The 20,430-nt window shown below is 43.6% G+C and overlaps 1 protein-coding gene across 4 annotated transcripts in view; it reads left to right on the top strand.

Annotated features, from left to right (window-relative positions):
• The window catches only part of znf521 (zinc finger protein 521), a 90,614-nt gene that overhangs the window by 9,537 nt on the left and 60,647 nt on the right, over positions 1 to 20,430 (top strand). For all 4 annotated transcript variants that reach the window (XM_030160779.1, XM_030160781.1, XM_030160782.1 and 1 more), the window contains one exon: positions 5,419 to 5,619. In XM_030160779.1, the coding sequence (XP_030016639.1) occupies positions 5,419 to 5,619 (201 nt within the window). The remainder of the gene's footprint in view (positions 1 to 5,418; positions 5,620 to 20,430) is intronic.

Below are 20,430 nucleotides of genomic sequence, written 5' to 3'. Positions count from 1 at the left end.
TGCTTGTGCTTCAACGAGCTATTCATTGTAGCGTCGGCAATTCATCCATAAGCTTAAATGACTTCTCAAGCCAACCCTTTTTTTTTTTTTGGCTTCAAATTGAAAGCAGTAGAAAAACTTACCTGCTTTTCATGCATTTGCCACTTTGACGGACGCAGCCACAATAGCCATTAGGCTGCTGACAAGCTAAGGGCTTAATCAGACATGGTGTCAAGATCTGCCTCATAAGTAGACCCCCAGTTGCGCTCTTATGTGACTCTGTAAGTGTTCTGCAGGCCCTGCATCCTGTTTCTCATTCATGTTTGATATGTAGCAAAGGCAAAAGAGAAATGCTAACAAAAGAGGCCCTCTAAAAGATAGACAGTATTATGCATAGTATAGAGGGGCAGGAACAGTGTGATATCTGAGATTTAATGAGGCAGTGCGCTTTTTTACCCAGAGAGTGTCGAGCAGGCTTAAGATCTGCAGCTTGGCTTTACCACTGTGCTGCCTGTGTATAATTATAACCACATGCTCCATGCTTTTTCTTCTCTCTTATATATACATCCCTTTCTTTTTTCCTTCTTTCTTTTTTTGCTCTTGGCTATGTCAGATTGAGGCTGTTATTTTGGAAGAGGGTGTCAGCTCTGTCAAAATAGAGTGGACTGAGGCAAATAGAAGTGTTATAGAGATCTGAAGGGGTGTCTGGGTGGCGAAGTGCCGTAGTGTGGAGTAGTGTAGCGTAGTGGTGCGGCGTCTAAGACACTGGCTTTGGCTGAGGTTGAGGCTGCCCACAGATCAATGTACTGCAGGGCTCACTACAGCAGGAAAAGGAAAGGACTCTTTCACTCCACCACTTCAGAAAATCATATTCTCTATTATTCATTTCCTTTGATGTTTTACTGCACTAATGGCATAGCAAGGCGCTCCATTCAATATTATCACTCCCTATGAGAGAGCAAGTGAGACAGAGTGAGAGAGAGAGAGAGAGAGAGAGAGAGAAAAAGGGCATTTGGTATGTTCAAATGTTGTTTCTCATTCAACTGCTTTGATTTCCATTCTTCTTTGTGTCTCATGTCTTTTTTTTTTTTGCTGAGATTTTAATGGTGGATGATGCCGTCTGTATACCTGTGATTTTCTGCTTCCATTATGTAGGACTCTCTGTGTTGTCTTCATTGTTTGTTCTTTCTCCTGTAATTGTTTGGCACCTTTTTCTCCGTCTGTGCGACTGTTTTCTTTACCTCAGCATGCATCATAAAATTTTCATGAAAATACTGCATGTTTATTTGTAACATATAACTAGGTGTGAGGCGGCGTATCACTTTGGGCTTATAGTGCGTTAAGTGTTTTACAGAAAAGGGCTTTCGACAAACACTTCTGTTAATCTACTTTAAAATTACAAATGCATCAAAATATTAGACAGTAATTAGTCTTTAATACGAATCTAGGGGACTTGAAGCAGATTAATCAGATTGCATGGGCTGATCATGTGAACGCAGACTCTCCCCATGCAAATTCTTGACGATCGTTAACAGTCTGCAAAGTGTCAAGCTCACGGCCCCGTCATCGGATCATGACATTCTTTAATGGTGGAGGATCAGTGGATGTGACGGTCTAAGTGGAGAGCCCCAAATCCCATCCACACAGAAGAGGATACACTTGGAGGCACATGTGGCATTAGAATGTAGTGTGACCTATATATGGCGGGTGCTCTGCAAAAGTTTTAGATTTTTAAATAATGAGGTGCCGGCAACCGTGTGAAGGTTATTCAATCTTAATGTCCTCCTATTTCTGACAGCCTCCCTCACTCTGATAAAGGAGCGTACTCACCTTTGATCAGGCCCGCCGACATGTGTCGACAGAAGCCGCTCGCTGGTTAAAATAAATTCTTAATTTGAACTTGGGGGTGGGTGGTTGTAGGGTGGGTTGCTGGGGAGGGGGCATCATAGGATCAGGATCTCTGGGAAATGATGGGGAAATGAGGAGATGGGTGAGCTCGTAATGATGTTTTCAACACCAAGGTCTTTCAATGCACAAAGAAAGACTCAGGCTGAACCCAGATGGAGCTTAGACGTACTGTATCTACAGGCAAGCGAGAACATAGCCCTCAGTGATTTCTTGTGCGTGGTGTTTTGGGGCTGGATTACAATGATTGCAGTTAAAACTTTGTCATCCATCACATGTTGAATTCAAAATCAGCTTATAGTACCAAATAACAACTTTTCCTATTGCTTTTTTTTCCCCTATTCTAGACCTTCGGTATTATATTTAATCTTTAATCTTAGGGTTCGACATGAAATCTCCAGTGGTTAAAAGCAGGGTTCATGCAGAGAGTTACTTTTAAAGATAAAACCTGATGAATTCATTCCAGGCTTTGTAGATTACCCAGACTCTCCTATTTACCTCTTTATGTGTTTTTTTTTCCCTGTGAGTATTCCTGTACATCCATGCCCTCCCTCCTTTCCCCCTGGTCAGTATCTCCACTTGTCTCAGTGTGTGGGCCAGACAGTGGGGGGACGTGTTGTAGGCTTCCCTGCCAGGGACCACGGGTCCCTGGTGGGGCTAATGGAGCAGAGAAGAGAATATCAATTAAAAGGTTATAAATATTTAAGAGCAGAAATATTCAATAATATAAGGGTGGGGGTCCAGGGGACTCTTCAACTCACAAGATGAAAGTTGTGGCATGATAAATGTCACTTGACACCATAAGAGACAAGAGTGTGTGTGATGGATGCTTTTGGACTCAGACAGATATTGCCAAGCTCTAAAGGCGTCAATCACCATTCATATTAGCTCATTTTATTAGTATAGTATTAATGTCTTTTAGCACCATAAAGATTGAAATCTCATCCTTAAAAATTCTGCAGTCCAATTCTCATTATATTCTCCTCATTTTTTTATTTTTCACACAAGGCTACGATCATTTTATTTCGAGCTGACCTTATCAGAATATAGATCAGCGGTCAATGTCATCTCTCTCTTGTGCTTACTATCTTCTATACCAGTACACACAAGCTCATTAGCTAAATTAACAAGGGTGTTTGGCATGATTTTAAAAATTCTCAATATGTCGCGCCATGCTCATATTCCACATGTGATTGTCAGCCATTCTAAGCCTGCTGGTATTGATCTGCTGTCCAGCCTGTAGAGACTGGTAGAAGAGGATGTCCTGATCTGATGGATTACTGTATGAGGCCCAGAGGCTCAGAAACCTAAGTATTGACGTGGTTTTTTTAATCCCAGGGTTGGACATGACCTTGCAGTGTCAAGCACCATCCCACCCTCCCACCCCCTTCCCCCTTTCTCTGAAGCTCCCTAACATCCACCCTGTGTAGCAGTTTACATTTCTAGCGCAGCATCACAGTGGTGCACCGGAGGTCACTCAGCTTGACCGAAAGCACTGACCCAGCTTGGATTCTCTGAAAGTTGCGGCTGAAACTTGTCACTCTCAACAACAGAAAACAAGGGAATAAAAATCCATTCCTCACATGCATTACCCTCGTTGGGTTATAAGTTCAGATAAGCTGCTGTTTATTTTTTTATTTTCGTTTTTGTCTATGTTACTTCCAAAACAATGTTAGAATGTTAACTAAATATGAATAATAATAAAAACATACCCCGCACTGAGGAATGAGTGTTATGCCATGAAAAAAAAAATGCTTAAGCCATCACTTGTTTTCTCTGACAGAACTGAGCTGTAATATTAGGAAAATTAATGATTCATAAAGGCCGCTGGAAAAAAATATCAAAGTCTTAACCTCCTCCACAGGCACCCTGTAAAAAAGACATGAAGTGTTCACATTTCAGCGCATATTTTGAATTCTGTGCTTGTGTGTGTGGATGAATCATAAGTCTATATTGTGTGGCTTTTGGCCTCAGTCAGAAGTGTTTCCCCCAGAGCAAGAAAGGCCTGCATCTGTGAGGATTGGGTTGGGATTTTCATTTTCTTGAAACACCTTCTGTTCTGTTCTGCATGGTCCCACCGGGGACCACAGTGCTGATATTTTTAGAGGGCATGTTCCGAGAGCCTCAGTCGCCAAGAGGGAAGGACAATGGAGGGTGTGATGTTACATCAATACTTGGCGCAAGTGGGGGAAAGGAAAAATCCTGGGTGGCCTTGATGAGTTCTGGAACGCCTTTCCTCAAGGAATTTCACAGTTAAAGAGCACCCTACAAGACGAGGGCTTAAAATGGCCGCCCATGTCTATATACACCCAGTATATACACCCACACCTGCACACATCGTCAGCTCATACTCCCAGACCTCAGGCGCTGTTAACTGTGTGTGGATGAAAAAATGGGCTTCCTCCTAACGTTCCCCTCTGGAGTTTCAGGACAAGCTGAGGAACACTTGTATCAGTGGAGCTTAAAATGGCTGCCAGTGAATTGCAAGGGCTCTTCTCCCCCACAAAGCCTTAACTAGCATTGACATGATGGTTCAATTGTTAGTATGGCTTTTTAATCAGTCTTATTGTGAAGTTTAATGGTCACAGCAGGGGATACAGTAAGGAGGGCTGCAGGCCATATTGCCATCACAAAGCTGTTGAAAGCCACGATCTGCTTCACTTGGCTTCTGACTGAAGATATGCATGGTATGCTGTGAGAGAACAATGTAAGGTTTCATGTGTCGTCTGAATGTTTTTGCATCACATGTACAACTTCAGATTAGACTGGTATTTTTAAAGATGACTCCTGGTCCTGATTCAGGGTAGTCAGTCGCCCACCCCTGGCACTGCTGCAGCACAAAGCCAACAAGAGACAAAACTGCAGATGGATTGAAGAATATTGATGTGCGCGACCCGCGGCTGCCTGCGAGCAAGGCTGAATAATTTAGGGAAGTGTGTCGTGCGACAGCCTAACACACACCAATCTCAGTTTTGTGTGTCTTACTGTGCTACGCTCCATACATCCACACTTCTGGCCTAGATGTCTGGGTAATATGGCAAGGTCTGTCTCCTTTGATACACGCTGACTGATGCGATTCAACACTCATTGGCAGAATTTCATATTTCTTTGGTCCAGCCAAAACTGCAATCCTGGATTTATTAACTACACATATTCCCATCTGTCTAGTTTCATATACTGAAGTTTTGCTTGGGTGAAGCAGGGCAAACACACGTAAAACCATTTCTAATAACAGAGGTGTGTGTTTGTGCGGATGTGTGTGTTAGATTTGTGAGTGTGAGCATTGTGCCACCCTGTCTGTGTGTGCCTGTATATCTCTCACCCTCACCTGCCCAACAGTTCTGTTATGGCATGAGTGGTTGAGTTACAGAGGCCCAAATTGAACCTGCATTTTTATTACAGCTTTTATTATTGTTTTTATTAAATCCAGAGTCTAGAAATCCATTTTATTGTCACCCAGAGGAAGCTGTAGTACCTCACTGTGTGGGTCACCCCTCTGACTATGTGGTGCTGTCATTTCCTGTGGCTTGGCAGATCCAGAGTGCGCCCTCGAGAGGGCAGCGGAGGATGGTGAGACTGGGCGTCTGAGGAAGAGGCTGCTCTCTCCTGAGGAAGGAGAGGAGGGAGAGGAGGAGGACGAGGAGCCTGCTCTGCACAGCTGCGACAGCTGCCGGCAGGTGTTCGAGTCGCTGAGCGATCTCACCGAACACAAGATTAATCAATGCCAGCTGACAGGTAAACAACGTTCAGCCCACCGAGCCTCCCCTCCACTCTGCCACTCAGCTCTTCTCCCACTCCCACTCTCACTCTGTGCCTTCACTAGAGAATATGCCACACTGTGTGTTAGTACACTGCGCTAAGGGGAGCACAACACCAGACTACCAGTTTCTTTGGTTGATATCCAATAACACAGACACACATGAGCCCAACACACTTAGCGTATTGTTGAAATGTGCCGTGCATCAATATCTACAAATGAGACATACAAATAGGCCTCCATGTGTCCTTATAAAAGATCACTGTAGGCTACAGCATGTGTATTTATAGTATCTACATTGTGTCCTTGCTTGTTTCAGTGCAACATTTTATACAGCTCTATACTAATTCTAACATTTCACTAGAGTGTAACGTGGAGCTGTGTGGTCCCACAGTAACCAGACCACCAACTGGAAACACATCCTTGCTCCAGGAAAGTCCCTCAGCTCGTCCCAATGCTAGCTAGCTGCAGTAGTAATACCTAGTGGGACTGAAAGAGAAGGATGCCATTGGCAGACTGTGTCATTGACCTGTTGATGGATGAATAGCGCTATAAATACCCTGACAAGGTGGCAGACAGAACTAATGATGTGAACTGAAGGTTTCCATGTGCTTCTCCTGGACTTGCTGCCCTCCTTTACACGTCCTGATGGGCCTGCGTTGAGAAACACATTCCAACACACATTTCCCAATGTTTGGGCTGAGCCTGAGTGTCTTCCTATCTTGTGTAGAACACAAGCGGGCTAAAATTGAACAACTCTGTTTTTGATGTATAGAAGATCCAGCTCTTAATTTCAAAGCAAAATCAAAGCATCAGTCATGAGAAAGCCAGTGTAGTCTCTATTCTGTTTACATTCAAGCACTGTTTGATTTCATATTTTGCAACCCACAATCAGCAAACCGCAAATTATAGGGTAGATATCCCACGAGTTTTACAAAGATTTTCCATTAACAGTAAGAGAGTCTTTCGAAGCAGATCTTTTGTTTTCTTCATCTATATATTTTTGTGTGTGTATAAGCATGCACATTCTTTCATGCCTATACTGGAGTGCAGAGATGCATGTGTGCTCACACGAGTGACTTTGTAACTTCAGATCGTCTTGTTTACATGTATGTGTGACTCTTGTGAGCTCATGTGTGTGCAAATTTTTTTTTTTTTTTTAAAGTGAATGCTCAGTCAACTACAGGTGTGAAAATCAATATATTCTCTTTCACATTACTGTCAACCGACAAAAGCAGTCATCAGTTTGAACAAAACCCCCATCGTACTTCTTTTTTTACATACAACACCCACATCTGTCAAGCTAACAGTTTCATGGAAGGAATGTTTGAGGAACCTTAGAAATTAAAAAACAAATTACACTATTAAGAAATAATGAGAAATGTTCTAATTCTGCTTGAATATTTTTTTAATTGTAATTATAATTATATTATAATATGTAATAGCCAGTTATGTTTTGTATTTGATTCCAGGGTAGGACCTCTTATGTTCTACTCCATTGTAATGTGGTCATGACCAACTCAGTCATATTTTTCCTATAATTAAGCCTGGCTTTCATAAATGTCAATCTTATGGACAAATAACTCTTAATTGCCCAATGATAAAAAAACACAGTTTGGATAAGAGCCCCCGTGGAAACCAAACAAAAGAATCTAATTGCCATTAGGGTATTGTGATTGTGCAGAAACACTCTATTAGTATTCAAACACAGTGGGAGAAAAGAAACTTCTAGATGGCATACTAAGTACTTTGAATGTGTCTGTGTGTGTGTGTGTCTGACTTTGTGCTTGTGTATTCGACAGAATATGGGAGGAGATTTCCTATGTGGCATTATGTAGACATCCATGACCAATTAATCTGCCTTACATCAAGTCTCTACTCACAGATGGATCCTTTATTAGAACCATTTTCTAATCAACCACCAGCACCTGCTAAACCCTCATTTTTACAATTTCAAATGTTTTATTTTTGGTAAACAAATTGCAGAGCTTGACTGGAACCAATCCACATATGGAGATTTGCTTGCTGTTCCCTGACAGAACTCAGCTCTTTTTCCCCCAGCTGATATCCCATAAGCGAATACAGTATATTACTAGAACCAGACATGCTTGTATGCACCCACTACCTCACATATTTTGAGGGCCGCATTATTATTTTGTGTCTGTGTAAATACAGAGAAGCACAAGTCTTCTTACAATAGTGACACGAAACAGACTTCAGTTAAGTCCAAACAGATTCTAACTGTATGTTGACCACGCCCAATGGACAGAGAGAAAGAGAAAGATGTTACATGTCACCGCGATCAATGGCCGCCATTGTCTCCCCCAGTCTGGCAGAGGTATAACACCTTTCCATGCACTTAAGCTGTGACCACTGCAGTGCGCTAAGGGAGCGCATGGGTATGGATTGCCTCGTGTCCCCGATGCGATCGGTGCTATTGATCGCACTAATGCTGGACTGCAGAGGAAGGCAAGAGCCTGAGAAATGGAGCGAGGGAGAAGGAGGGAGATGGAGAAAGAAAGAGAGAGCTGCAGGAATGTGTCCCCAGGGAGCCCGTCTTTGGCTGGGGCAGGGCTTCAGGAATGCTCCCCAGGAGATCTCAGTGAAGGCTAGGGCAGGGCTGGAAGAATGCTCCTCTAGAGAGTTAAGAGTGGAGGCTGGCTGGGGCAGGGCTAGAGGAATGTTCCCCCAGAGCACCCCTTTAACTCTGGGGCAGAAGTGGAGGGGCTCCGCGGGGGGAGAGAGCTCCCCCGTCCTCCCTCTGGCTCCAGGATGGCTGCGGATCAGGTTTCCGTGTGGGGATCAGCATCCTGCCGACAGGGCTTTAGGCTGCCCTGGGGAGGAGACAGGAGGCTGGAGGCACTGCTATTCCATAGGCCTTTCCAAAAACACTTCACAAATGCTTTGTCTCACTGTCTCACTGTATTGTCTGTACACTCTTGTATTGTTACTGATCCTTCACATGGAAAGAGAAACAGTGTTTGTAGTTTGACTTTTGCTCTCTGTTGGCACAAAACATGGTCATATGCTGGATCCGAGACTGCAGCGGTAGGCAACAAAACCTGAATTCAGACCGAGTCACCAAAGAAATACCTCCTCAGTTCATTTCTACTTGTGTTTACTAGGTAGCCCACACTGTAAATAAAAATAACACCTCTAGCTCAGAGTTTAATTCAAAAGATTGCATTCTCACAAAGCCTTTCACCATCAGTTGTCCACTTCCATGTCTCTGAAGGTATTTGAATAGCCTAGTGCATACATGGGCTGTCAGCCTGGTGGCCATTCTTTCATTACGGGTCCAGCTCCCTTGAGCAACACCTTTTCTTGTGTCCTTCACTAGAGGAGGGGCATGGCTACTCCCCCAAGAGATATCTGTGCCCTGCTATTTTAACCCTCTGTGAGATGACCTTTTTAATAAGTGTCTTACTCTGTTTTCCTGCCGGCCACTGTGCGAGCAAACAGAGCATGTCTTCTGCTTCCCTCAGATAAAGGAATCAATCAGAGAGGGTGCAACAGAGAAGGAGAGAGAGATAACTGGGCCATATATGGATTTATATTATGTAGATTTCCCCTTTCTTTTTCCCTGTAGACAGTACAAAATGCACTCAGCTTCAATAAAATGCATTTCAGATTTATGAGAAAAATACAAATGAAATACTAATACTCTGTGAAAACAATAAGATCTCCCCACAATACAGAGGATGTTAATATGATAGAAATAGTTTGGACAAATTTTTAATATAAAGTCGCTGTTTGTGATTGGGAACCAGACAAATTTTTTAAACCCGGTGATATATGTTTTCCCTCCTTCATTCCCAGCCACGGCATGTTTGTTTGAAGTATTTCAATTCATTTACATCAAGTCTTTGGTTAAGAAGCATGGAAACATCCAGTAATACCCTCAACTATGAACAGGCTCCTGGCAGTCCGTGTTTTCTACTAACTGTTTCCAAAAGGCTCCTATTGGTTGTACTGTTTTTTGTTTTTTTTTTCTTTTTCAACTAACTTTGTGTATCGATCCAACAGCTGCTTTGTGGCTGCCAAGAAGTATGTGCCAAACTGAAAAGACTTTATTTGCTTCAAAACGGCTCACATAAGAGGAAAGCGACATGAGTGAGACCTGATTAGCCGAACTCTGAGCCACTGCCGTTCATCAGAAATTCTGCTGTGTTTTTGCCGGAGCGTCTTGCGACATCCTGGTACAAAGAGCAGCACACTGATTACAAGGCTTTGAAAGGAGGAGAGGCGGTCAGGGGAGAATAGTTACTTCTGGCACAACGCAGCCACTGAAAAGAGACCTCATGCTAGAGTGAGCTCTCAGAATTGGCCTTGAGTCTTTCCTGTGTGTATGTGTTTGTGTGGAGGGCATGAAGTGTCTACGTAAGAGAAATAGGTAGAGAGAGAAAGGGAGTATTAAAGTAGAGGCTTGACTCGACAGAGTAGCATCTCTGCGCGTTTCCCTTTCTGTGCAACTGTGCTAGTAACGTTAACAGGAGTGTCATTAGGAATTCAAAGCATATGCCCTCGTGAGGACGCCCTCTTTCTCTCTCCCCTGTGCTTCACACCGCACACATTATGCACTGTATAAAGTATTTATTGGTCTTTGTCAGACGAGGACTGCATTTTCTACAGAAAAACAATAAAAAAAAAAGAATTGTAGGGGCCGGCATTTTATGTCTGTGCTTTTGTGTTTTAAGGTAGAAATGACAATGGCCAGCCCTGCAACTCTTCGCCTCGCTCATATTCACATCCCCCTCCATCTGACACACTTCGTCTCTCATGTATTTGCTTGTTCAATCAGTCATCCGCTTAGGCATGCAAACACACTCGTATTAGTGCACACACACGTATGCTTCCTTGCAGCACCTGCATGCTTGCACTTTGCATTTTAGACAACACATAATTCATCACCCAAGAGGCTAAACACACGCTGTGACTTCATCCAGTTGACCTCTTTCTTAAGTAGGTAGCCACCACAGCAAGGATGACGTGGACAAAACAGAGATAATCTTAAGTACTCACTCACAACTACGCATGAGTGAAAAAACTATATCAATGACACGATGTCATTATTTCTCCTTCCCCTACAGTTTGCAGCATCTCTTTGAAACAACTGACTTCAATTGTGTGACAAAGACCTGGTCGAGGAGTGCATGTCTTGGTTTCTCTTACACTTCTTCATCTCTCCTGGCCCTGGCTCAGCCTGCTCTTTGTTCACTCTCTTTCTCAGCCTGCAAGTCTTTTTCGGCGGCACAAGCAGAAGAATGGCACATTAAATCTTAATAGGACTGCGTCTGGCCGTGTTGAATTGCAGAGCGTGTTAAGCCGGCGCTTTCCTCCCCCTTGGCACACGCTCGTGGAAGTGGAAAACAATTGAATAAAAGAAACCGCTCCCTCCCTCTGTAACACAAGTGACTTCGGCTGCTCTCATGAAGCTATGAGATTGAACTGACTCCTGCTCACAAATGGCTTAAGACCTTACTGAAACTGTAACATAAATGACATTAGTCATTTTCAAAATGCATAGACACACACTGAAAGATAGATACAGGAGTTATCTCACCTGCCACAGTTAAGCAGTTGAATATTGTCATGTTGCCAGTTTGAAAATGCAGCTATTAGATATTCTTCGAAACAGCCTGTTGATGAAATAGACCAATAAAAACTAGTATAGGACACACATAACATTCCAGAGGAAGAACAAACTGAAACATTGAAGGGACAGACCTAAAGGGGAACTTTACAATGAAAAAGGGGGTAGGTAAAAATAGACAAAGACATAAAGAGAGACACAGTCTAGGTAGGGAAGAGCCAATCTTAGCAGCAGTAGCAATGTGAGTCCAGGCCTGCTTTGTAAGGCAGTCAGAGGTGGTAATTAGCCAGTGATGAGTTGACTGGTTGTGTGTCCAGTGCACGGCACTGCTGGGTGGGGCTGTGGGAGGTAGATAAGGCCAGCAGTGGGCTTATCTCTGAGAAGGACAGGCACCAGGCCTGCCAGGCAAATCCACCCACAGACCAGCCGCATTTTATTAACAGCATCATTAATGCCAGACAGGTTATGTGCGGTGGCTCGGAAGAGAGACAGGAAAAAGTAAAAAAAAAACAAATGAAGTCTCAATTCCTGCTTGGCTGGCCAGTCTAAAGTACATAGGCACCAGTTGACGTGTTTTGAAAGCAAGGAGCTTGTGGAGATGTTTACCAGGTAGGCAGGCAACGGAAGGGCACGGAGAGCGAGCTTGGATCTTACCTCTGGGTTTTGCTCGCTCTCCTCTGGGTCCCCAGAATTCAAATCATTTTCTTTTTTCTCTTGCAAACGTGGAACTGCTCACCAGAATAATGATGAAGCAGATACAGAGAAACATAACTAGGCACAAAGAAAAGGTAAAATGTATATTGAAAACTTTATGGACATTTGGAAATGAATTTTCTAAGTAATGTTTTGTGTTTCTTCTTCCCCCTTTTATCTAATCAGGTGTGTAAGGTTGGGTACTCATACGGACCTTTGTTGAAAACTGATATCACTTGTAAATATGGAAGATATGCATAAAATACTGAGATTTCAGCATGTAATGTGACAAATGAGTATTAATTCTGCACTTTTGATCTAATAAACAATTCTGTGAAGTATGCAATGTGAACAAAAGAGCTTGTAATTAACACCCTGTATTAGCATATCAAATGCCAAAGAGCTGTTTAGTGCTATGTTTTCCTACGATAATAAGAACCAGGAGTCAACAGGATGCAACATGGCTTTGAGACAAAGACAAGTTCACTAAACGTCTACCTCATCCCCAGAAAGCTGAAAGAAACATTTACATGCTTTTGAATCACATTAATGCTCCCTAATGAAAAGGTCATAGGATTTTTGCTTAAGTCTGTGTGGAAATGTACTGCACATTGATCCCCATAGGGCTTTTTCCTTAGATGGCTTTGCCAAACTTGCCAGTAATGGGAGGAAAGGAAAGAGGGAGATGGAGGGCGGTGGAAAGAGTGACCAGTCCGACAGGTTTATGTCTCCCTGCAGGCTGAGCTCGGTGGAGTGGACCCACAGGAAGGAGCAGAGCCAGCTGTGACGGCATCCTGCTAGCCACAGTGGTTTAGGAACTTTGGGGTTACACTATCACCGACTCAACATTTCCCCCTCTTCTCTACCCCTCCCAGGGGTTGTTTTTGTTGGCCAGGGGGTAGTGTTTGGGTGGGGGCTGCTACGGGGCTCTGTGGAACAGCCACTCCTATACTTCAGGATATGGGGAGTTCAGCCACCCACAAGGACAGGGATTCTCAAATATCACACGGAGTAACACATTTGTTCCTTAGTACTAATTGCCATTTTTGGACTGAAGGAAGGTTCATAAATTTAGTTTTATGGGCAGGATGGGTGTCGTTTAAGGTCTCCAAGGCCACCAGCTGGACTATGCTTTGCAGAGGGAGCAGTGTGTGTGTCAGTACAGAATGTAATGTGTGTTGGTACAGAACTGTTTGACAGTAAAGTCATGCTGTCAGGTAATACAGAGATGTTCTCTTAATGTTAAGAGCAGTGGACAGTGGGGGGTCCAGCACCACTGTGAATGTAAAGGTCACTTAAGCGAGTCCACCTCCAACCTGGCTGGCTGATCGATCATCCTTGAGGAGTCAATCGATTTGATCAGAGAGACTCTCCTAAGAGATGGCCTCCCAATGACTGCTTGGGATTCTGTGGAAGGCTGCAGAGTGTGCCAGCTTGGTACATGTCTCTGCGATAAACCAAGACATTAAAATCCCTGATTAAATAGTAACTCGCCACCTGTGGTAGCCATTCTCTAAATAAGCCACTGATTTAAAACAGCAAAGAACATCAACAGTTACTATCACTCTATCATGTTATCAGACTCATTCTATATGCGATGCATGTACACTAAAATCAGATCAACAAAATCCTGCAGGGCTGACTGACAGCCAAGAGAGATTGGGTTGTAGTAAACAGAGTGGTAATCTTTATATTAGGACATTATGTGCCCCCAGTCAAAGCATGATGCATCTTTCTCATCATGAACTTGGTTTGTAGAACATACCCCACAAACAAAGTCAACAGACAAAACCATTGTGTGATTGGATTTTAATCCAATTGCATTATTATTCAGGCCTCCCATTGGCCATTCATTACTCTCACATGGAGCCTGTGTGGGTTGTTATCACCCAATCAGGCTCAAGACTCTATTCTGGAGAGCATGCTTTCGTTTGCATCCTTTAAACCCTGTGAGCCTTCCCTCTCTCTGGGCCCGCCAACGGAATACCTAATTCCAAAGTAAACTGATTGCTCTCTCCAACAAGATTACGCTGTGATGATGTTAGCCAAATGAGACTGCTATTCGGATGCAACCAGGGCAGGCAAGTATACTTACTGCAAGATGACTGATCAGCATGTTAAGAGAAACGAGGTTGGGAGAAAAAGGAGGAGAAACGAGGGATCGAAATCGAAAGAGTGTGAGAGAGTTGTGCGCGTGGGGGTAAGCAGAAATGTAATTTGCTTCTCACCTCAGGCGACTGGGCTCCGAGGCCAGTAAATATGCAAACAAGCTGAGCCTGGCCATCAATATGAAGACCCTAGATGATTACTAATCTCCACTGCAGAAGTAGATTGAGGTCTGTTCAGCAGCACCTTGCACCATGAGGTAGAAAGAGGGAGGTTAGAATCTCCATATTTGCCCCCCAACATTATGTGCAAGTCAGGTATGGGTATGTTTGACCTTCGGTTTGAGAAGCAACACACCCATGATGCATATGAATAAAAAATATAGCAGCTCTAAGATATAGGTGCCTTCACCCTATGTTGTAAACATTTTGAAAGGATATCATTGTTTCACAAATTGAAGCTGCAACTTCACCCTAACTTTGAACCTTGTTCTCAACTCTCTCCAGTCTTTTCATCATGGAAAACTCCTTGTCTGATATGAGCTCTTAGACGTGAGGCACAGTAGTTTACTAGCCTATTGTCATTCCCCATCCGTAATCCAGGATAAAAAAACCTATGGGACATGGACCAGGCTGGAGTCATTAGGTGTGTGCGTGGCTTACCCAGACAGCCAGATAAACCAGATGCCTCGGGATGGCCAGGGGTCATCTCTCTGTGAGAACACGTTGTTGATGTCCTTGTTTCTCTCTACCTCTTCTTTGCCCTCACTTCTTTTCTCACCCCTCTTCATCATTCCTTCTCTCTCTCTCTCTCTTTTCTCTCTCTCTTGATTGCTCTGCACAGTCATCACAAACACAGAGGTCCGTGTTGGAGCTTAGCAGTCGAAGAACCTGTCAGCTGAAGGGAAGGAGGAAAGACAGACAGGGGAGTTGTCTGTGGCCCTAGGTTGAATGCCTGAGGGTGTACTACGTGTGGAGGGTAGTTAGTGCAGAAGGACGCACCGCAGTCTGCAGGTGAATCCTCTCATTTTGGGAGACTTAATGCATTTGAATCATCACCTCTGGGGGGGAGTGTTATGACTCTCTGCAACAGAAAGAATCTTGATATAAAATGCAGCAAAAGTTGTGCCGTTTTTTTTTATTATTTTTTAGTTTTTATTTCTAAATACAGCAGGAGGGCCACGCAAGAGGAATATATATTCTAAGAAAGCCTTACCAGTCTTAAACATAATTGACTATTTCTTGTATTTTAGAGAATGTTTCCAGCATTGAGCTTTACCCTCTGCAGTGAGTGCACAAGGCTTGAGGATGTTTACCTGGCATGGTGCCTGTTGTAGCTGCCCTCCTGTTGAGGAAAAGCAGGTCAGGCTATAGCTTTGTGTTTGTTTGTTAGTGCGTATAAGCTTTTTTCTGGGTGTGTATGAGTTTTGTGAGCCTGTATGTGTTGTGTATGTACAGTATATGTTTGTGGATGCATGTGTGAGGAGGAAGGGGAGATCATTAAGATGGAGAGTCAGAGAGTGCATTAAATTCAGACAGGAAAGAAGATAAAATGTATTTATAATGTAAGCATTTATTTTGCAGGACAGGTAGGATATGTGGGCATGCGAGTGTGGGCTGGTGGGTAACTGGACTCTCAATTCAGCTGAACGGTCCATCTGCTCAGTCATCAATCTTCTCTGTTCATTTACTCATCCAGCCATTTATCCATCCTTGCCTGTGGCCAGAGGGCTATGTCTCTTTGTGGCCCTGATAATCTTGACCAATTTCCTCTGCAATTTATTTCCCAGCCAACCACCCACCTGGTGAAGTAGCATCAGGCTTCTCAAGGTAGAGCCACTCATCCCAGCAAGCCCCTTCCCCACCAATCACATCCTGTTTTTTTCTCTCTCTGAAGACTTAGATTATTTGTCTTTTGTGTTTTGAAATAAGTCAGTCAATAGTGGTGGGATACAACCTTTTCTCTGCCTCTGCTATGATCTCTAATACCACTCAGTGCTTGTTGTTTGCCACTAATGCTCCAGCTTCTGCCTGTCTTTGTTTTCTGTTATCATCTTCCATTTTTATCCGTAGCTCTCTGTGTTGCCTCACTTCTCTTTTCTTTCTCCCTCCCTCCCTCCCTCCCTCCCTCCATCCTGTCATGGCTCCTCAGTATTCTGCTGCTGTCTTGTGTGGAGTGATTTTGCCCAGACACGTCTGGCTCTGGGTAAAGTGCGGTCCCCAGAGAGTGAGCTCCGCAGCCCCCAGGTCGCCGGCACCATGAATACATTATGATCCCCATTTCCATCCTGTTGCCACGGCAGCACTTTTGGAGCCGCAGGGCGATTAAGACGTGTGCTGTCGATACCCTGATAGGCGCAGAAGTTGGATCTAGAAGCCGGCCTTTGATCAGATTTTGTCTTCCCACCTGCTATTGGTGGCATCAGTACAGGAAGACAAAGAGAGATCTTGTGGGCTTTTTATTGGTTTGACAATCTCACCTGCTGTATGTGAGTACAGCATGCATCGAACCTCAAGCTCTTTTTCCCACCTCTCTTCTTTATCTCCATTTTTCGTGCCTGAAACCATTTCCTTCCCTTATACTCACTTCCATTGCTCCTCCCCATCACCGCAGTTCAGCTAAGGCAGCATTATATGCAGTCTCTCTCTGCTCTCTGATATTCTGCTTTCCTCACAAAGGAAGCAACTCCCTTACCTTTTATTGTTTCCTTTTTTTCTTTGGGGGATGATGTATAAAACATGGTGCCTCAGGTAGAGGATGTTGGGTAGGAAGCCATGTCCCCCTAAATGGCCAGCCGTGTGCATGCGCCTAACACTTCACTGAGCAATCTGTCAACATGTCAGCAACACATGTTTTGTAAAAAGCCTCTGGTGGGAGCCAGGGGAAAAAAGGCACTCCTGCCAGACCAGAGAGGAAATGCTTTTTTCTCCTCTATGCAGTGGATTTTCTATTGCTGGTTCTCAGTCCCACGGGCCCACCACCACCACCCTCCCCTCCTCCACACATACACCCGTTGTCTGCACTTCAGAAATTTGAACTGGGGACCCTCGAGGGGGTTTACTGGGAGGGTGGGGGTAGGCTAGAAGGGAGGGGCTCTCTCTTTTTCAGAGCGTATGAAATTGTGAAGGTATATTGTGGCAGGTCCCCAAGCGGTCTTTTCTAATACCTGAGTTTCTGGCGAAGCTGGAAATTACCAGCGGCTCCCCCGAGGGACGGCTTTATCCACACCAGGAAGGGGAGCAGAACTCAGTGGGGAGGTTACTTAATGCATGGCTGAAATAAAAGAATTTCTGAGAGACAGAGGCTGAAAAGCTAGCTTTTTTTCTTTTTCATCCCCCCCACTCTCATTCCCTCTCCCTCTCTTTTTTCCTCCCCAGTAGTATAGTTTACTACTCTCTGCCTTCTCTTGAAGGGTTCTAGTTTAATAAACTTTCAGAGGATCCTGCTGGTGCAGACAGCTAGACAAATACCCCTGTGTGTTCTCTTTTGTCGGAGATACAGCTTTTTGTTATGTTCTTGCAAATTTGATTTCTCCCTCTGTCTTTCGTTTTCTCTGCCGCCCTCTGTCTCTCTCCCTTTCTGCATTTGTCTTCATCTCCCTCGTCCTTCTCTCACTTTCTGTATCCCTCTCTGATGCACACACACACACCCATACACACAGTCAAACTCTGTCTCTTGTGGTTGAGTTTATTGTTTGGTCTGTCTCTTCGTTCTCCCCCTCTGTGCTCCCTTTTGTTTTCTGTATGTTTTGTTGTATTGTGCAGAGAGGCTGAGATGCAGATAGAATGCAGACAGTTTGCCCTGGGTGAAGAGTGCGCACAAGCACCCTTGGTATCTATTTAACAAAACACATTCATCTATTTACACATGACTAAATGTATAAAACTCTGCCTAATGCAAATACAGCCTTTTTTCATCAAACAGATTTAATGCGTAATGTTTTGAGGCAATTCACTGTTGCTTTGTATGGCTGCCTACGGTGTGCCAGGGTGCCCTTTTCCTTGGTAATCAGCACCTGTATCTAATGCCAGTGGATCATTAATCTCGCCTGGTCCGCAGAAAAAAATAACAACATAAAAATCTCATTCCATGTATGAAATGCCCCTCTCTCTGTTTCTTCCTCCCTCTCTTCTCCTCCTACTCTCCTGTTGGTAAATAATTCAACCTTTTCCCTGTAACAAGTGCTGGCCTTAATAGGGAGCAGTACCTGTAGTTGGGATAAACAAGGCAGCCAGCCTCACAGTGAAACAGAGGGATTTGGGCTTCATGAGGGCAGAGGAATAAGTCGTTTCCTTCTGAAAGGCAGAGTAGACTGGCTGACATTAATTAAACCCTATAGGATAAAGGTTATCTGAGGCCTAGAAAAGCAGAGCCCGTGCATGCAGGATGCTATGTCTGCCGAATCCTAATCAAGACTTATTAAAAGAAACATGTGTGGGCTCAAGCATATATAATAGGAGAGGTTTGTTTGTGCCCTGATGTTACAACATCCTTGCTTTTCAAGGGGTAGTGGTGCAAAGAAGTGACACTTATCTAATACTGGAAAGACCCTTAGATGTTTGACCTTCCACCTGTAATTGCAAATGCAAACGGTTATTCCACAAAAACATTTCTCAGAACAGTCCAGCTGTGGTAGTCAGTGTTTGTCCCATTCCACAATAAATAATAATTAAAAAAAAACATAGAAACTTAGTAGTAGTTTCACATAGTTTCACATGTAAAAAGCAGTGTGGATCGTCCACCATATCCTATGGCAGGAAGAGTGTCTCATCACTGGAGATCGCACCGTGGTGCACCCATGACTTAGTCATCTGACCTGATCTTCACCATGTCACTTGGGTGCCATGCCTCATGTTTTACAAATTACCCAAGGGGCCTTGCATCACCTCTGTGCCCATACGTCTTCCCTGCTGTATGCATAGTGCGTGGGATTATATTCCCCAAGTCCAACTCCTCCCTCAGACAACGATGAGCCACAAAGACGACAGTAACCTCACTAACCCATGCAGGAACACTAAGTAAAATACAAATTAAGGAGTGGAGAAAGCACTGCTCTGACCTATTGGCTTCTCCTGTTTGTGCTGCATGTATGCTAGTTAAAGGAAAAGAAAACAGCATGGATCCTGTTACCAGGCGGCCAAGACTCTATGTGTTCTGCGAGTGTCATCAGCACTTCATTGGTAACCTTAGAACGTCTCTCTCACTTTCTTCCTGACTCACCAAGGTATTTGCATGCCAAAATTTAATTAAAGGTCACCTTATTTGTAATATTCTCTTGATATTTAAAGTAGCCAAGAAATATACCCACCAGAGGAATGACATGGGTTTTATTACTATCTCATTGTATGGCATTTCTATATTAGTGATAGGGTAAGACTAGCTCTTTCACAGTAATAGCATAATAGTAATGTCTTCTCCTTTCACATACAGATAATGGCTGATGTCCTCTTGTCTACAACAGCCAATGAAAAGTAATTAGCTGATATGGATGTTGCTGTCAGTGATAACTGATATTAGGAGGACTATTACATCCACTGTCCCGACTGATGGTCCTTGAAATGAGTTCATCACAATAAGCTTCATATTCTGATAAACGTGAGATTACCATGTATAAGAAGGGAAACTCCTTATTACTGTAAGAGCTGCATATTCCCAGATAGAAGGACAGCAATGCTAAATAGTGACAGTATCCACGCTAAAATCTCTACACTACAGTCTTTACAAATTTTGTCTTTGGTTTGTTCATTTTATGTTGTTTCTATTGCACTTTTCAACTGTAAAGTTTTACTGAGCATGTGAAATATTTCCTATGGTTTACCTGCAGTGAATGAATGATAATTCTTATGGGGCTATTGGTTGGCAGTCAAACCAATTTTCCTCTCCTGAGAGAGACATAAATATCCTCCCAGGTGGTGGTGTGTAACTAAGTAAATGGTTACTAAGCCAAAGAGAGCTGGGCCTATGTAAATAGGAAGAGGTGAAGTATCCATTGAGGTGCTAGAGTGAGAGAAGGATATTCAAGGGTAAGATGAACCTCAATAATCTCTTTGAGGGATTCTACTCTACAGTGACCCTGAAAGTTTCCACAAAGTACGTCAGCATGCAAACTTTTAGCAAAACAATCCAGGGGAAAGATTTTTTTCAGCTGATAAATAGATAAACAGGAATAAATCAATGTGAAGTGATGGATGAATAAGTAAAATGCCCTGTAGTCATTTGTCTGGTTGTATTCAGGCCTCATATTCCAGCTCTGTTCTGCAAATGAAGATGAGAGTGAGGGTAGCGAAGGAAATGCTTTATTCGGTGAGGCGTGTGCACGTTTGTGCTTGTGTATGAGCGTGTATTCATAATTCTTAGTAGTATTAAGATATGATGATGAGCTGCTTGGATACTAGCA

This window comes from Sphaeramia orbicularis, chromosome 17, assembly GCF_902148855.1.
Source record: "Sphaeramia orbicularis chromosome 17, fSphaOr1.1, whole genome shotgun sequence".
Classification (NCBI taxonomy): Eukaryota; Metazoa; Chordata; class Actinopteri; order Kurtiformes; family Apogonidae; genus Sphaeramia; species Sphaeramia orbicularis.
The sequence above is the reverse complement of the archived record's forward strand: the minus strand, read 5'-3'. Positions and strand labels throughout refer to the sequence as shown.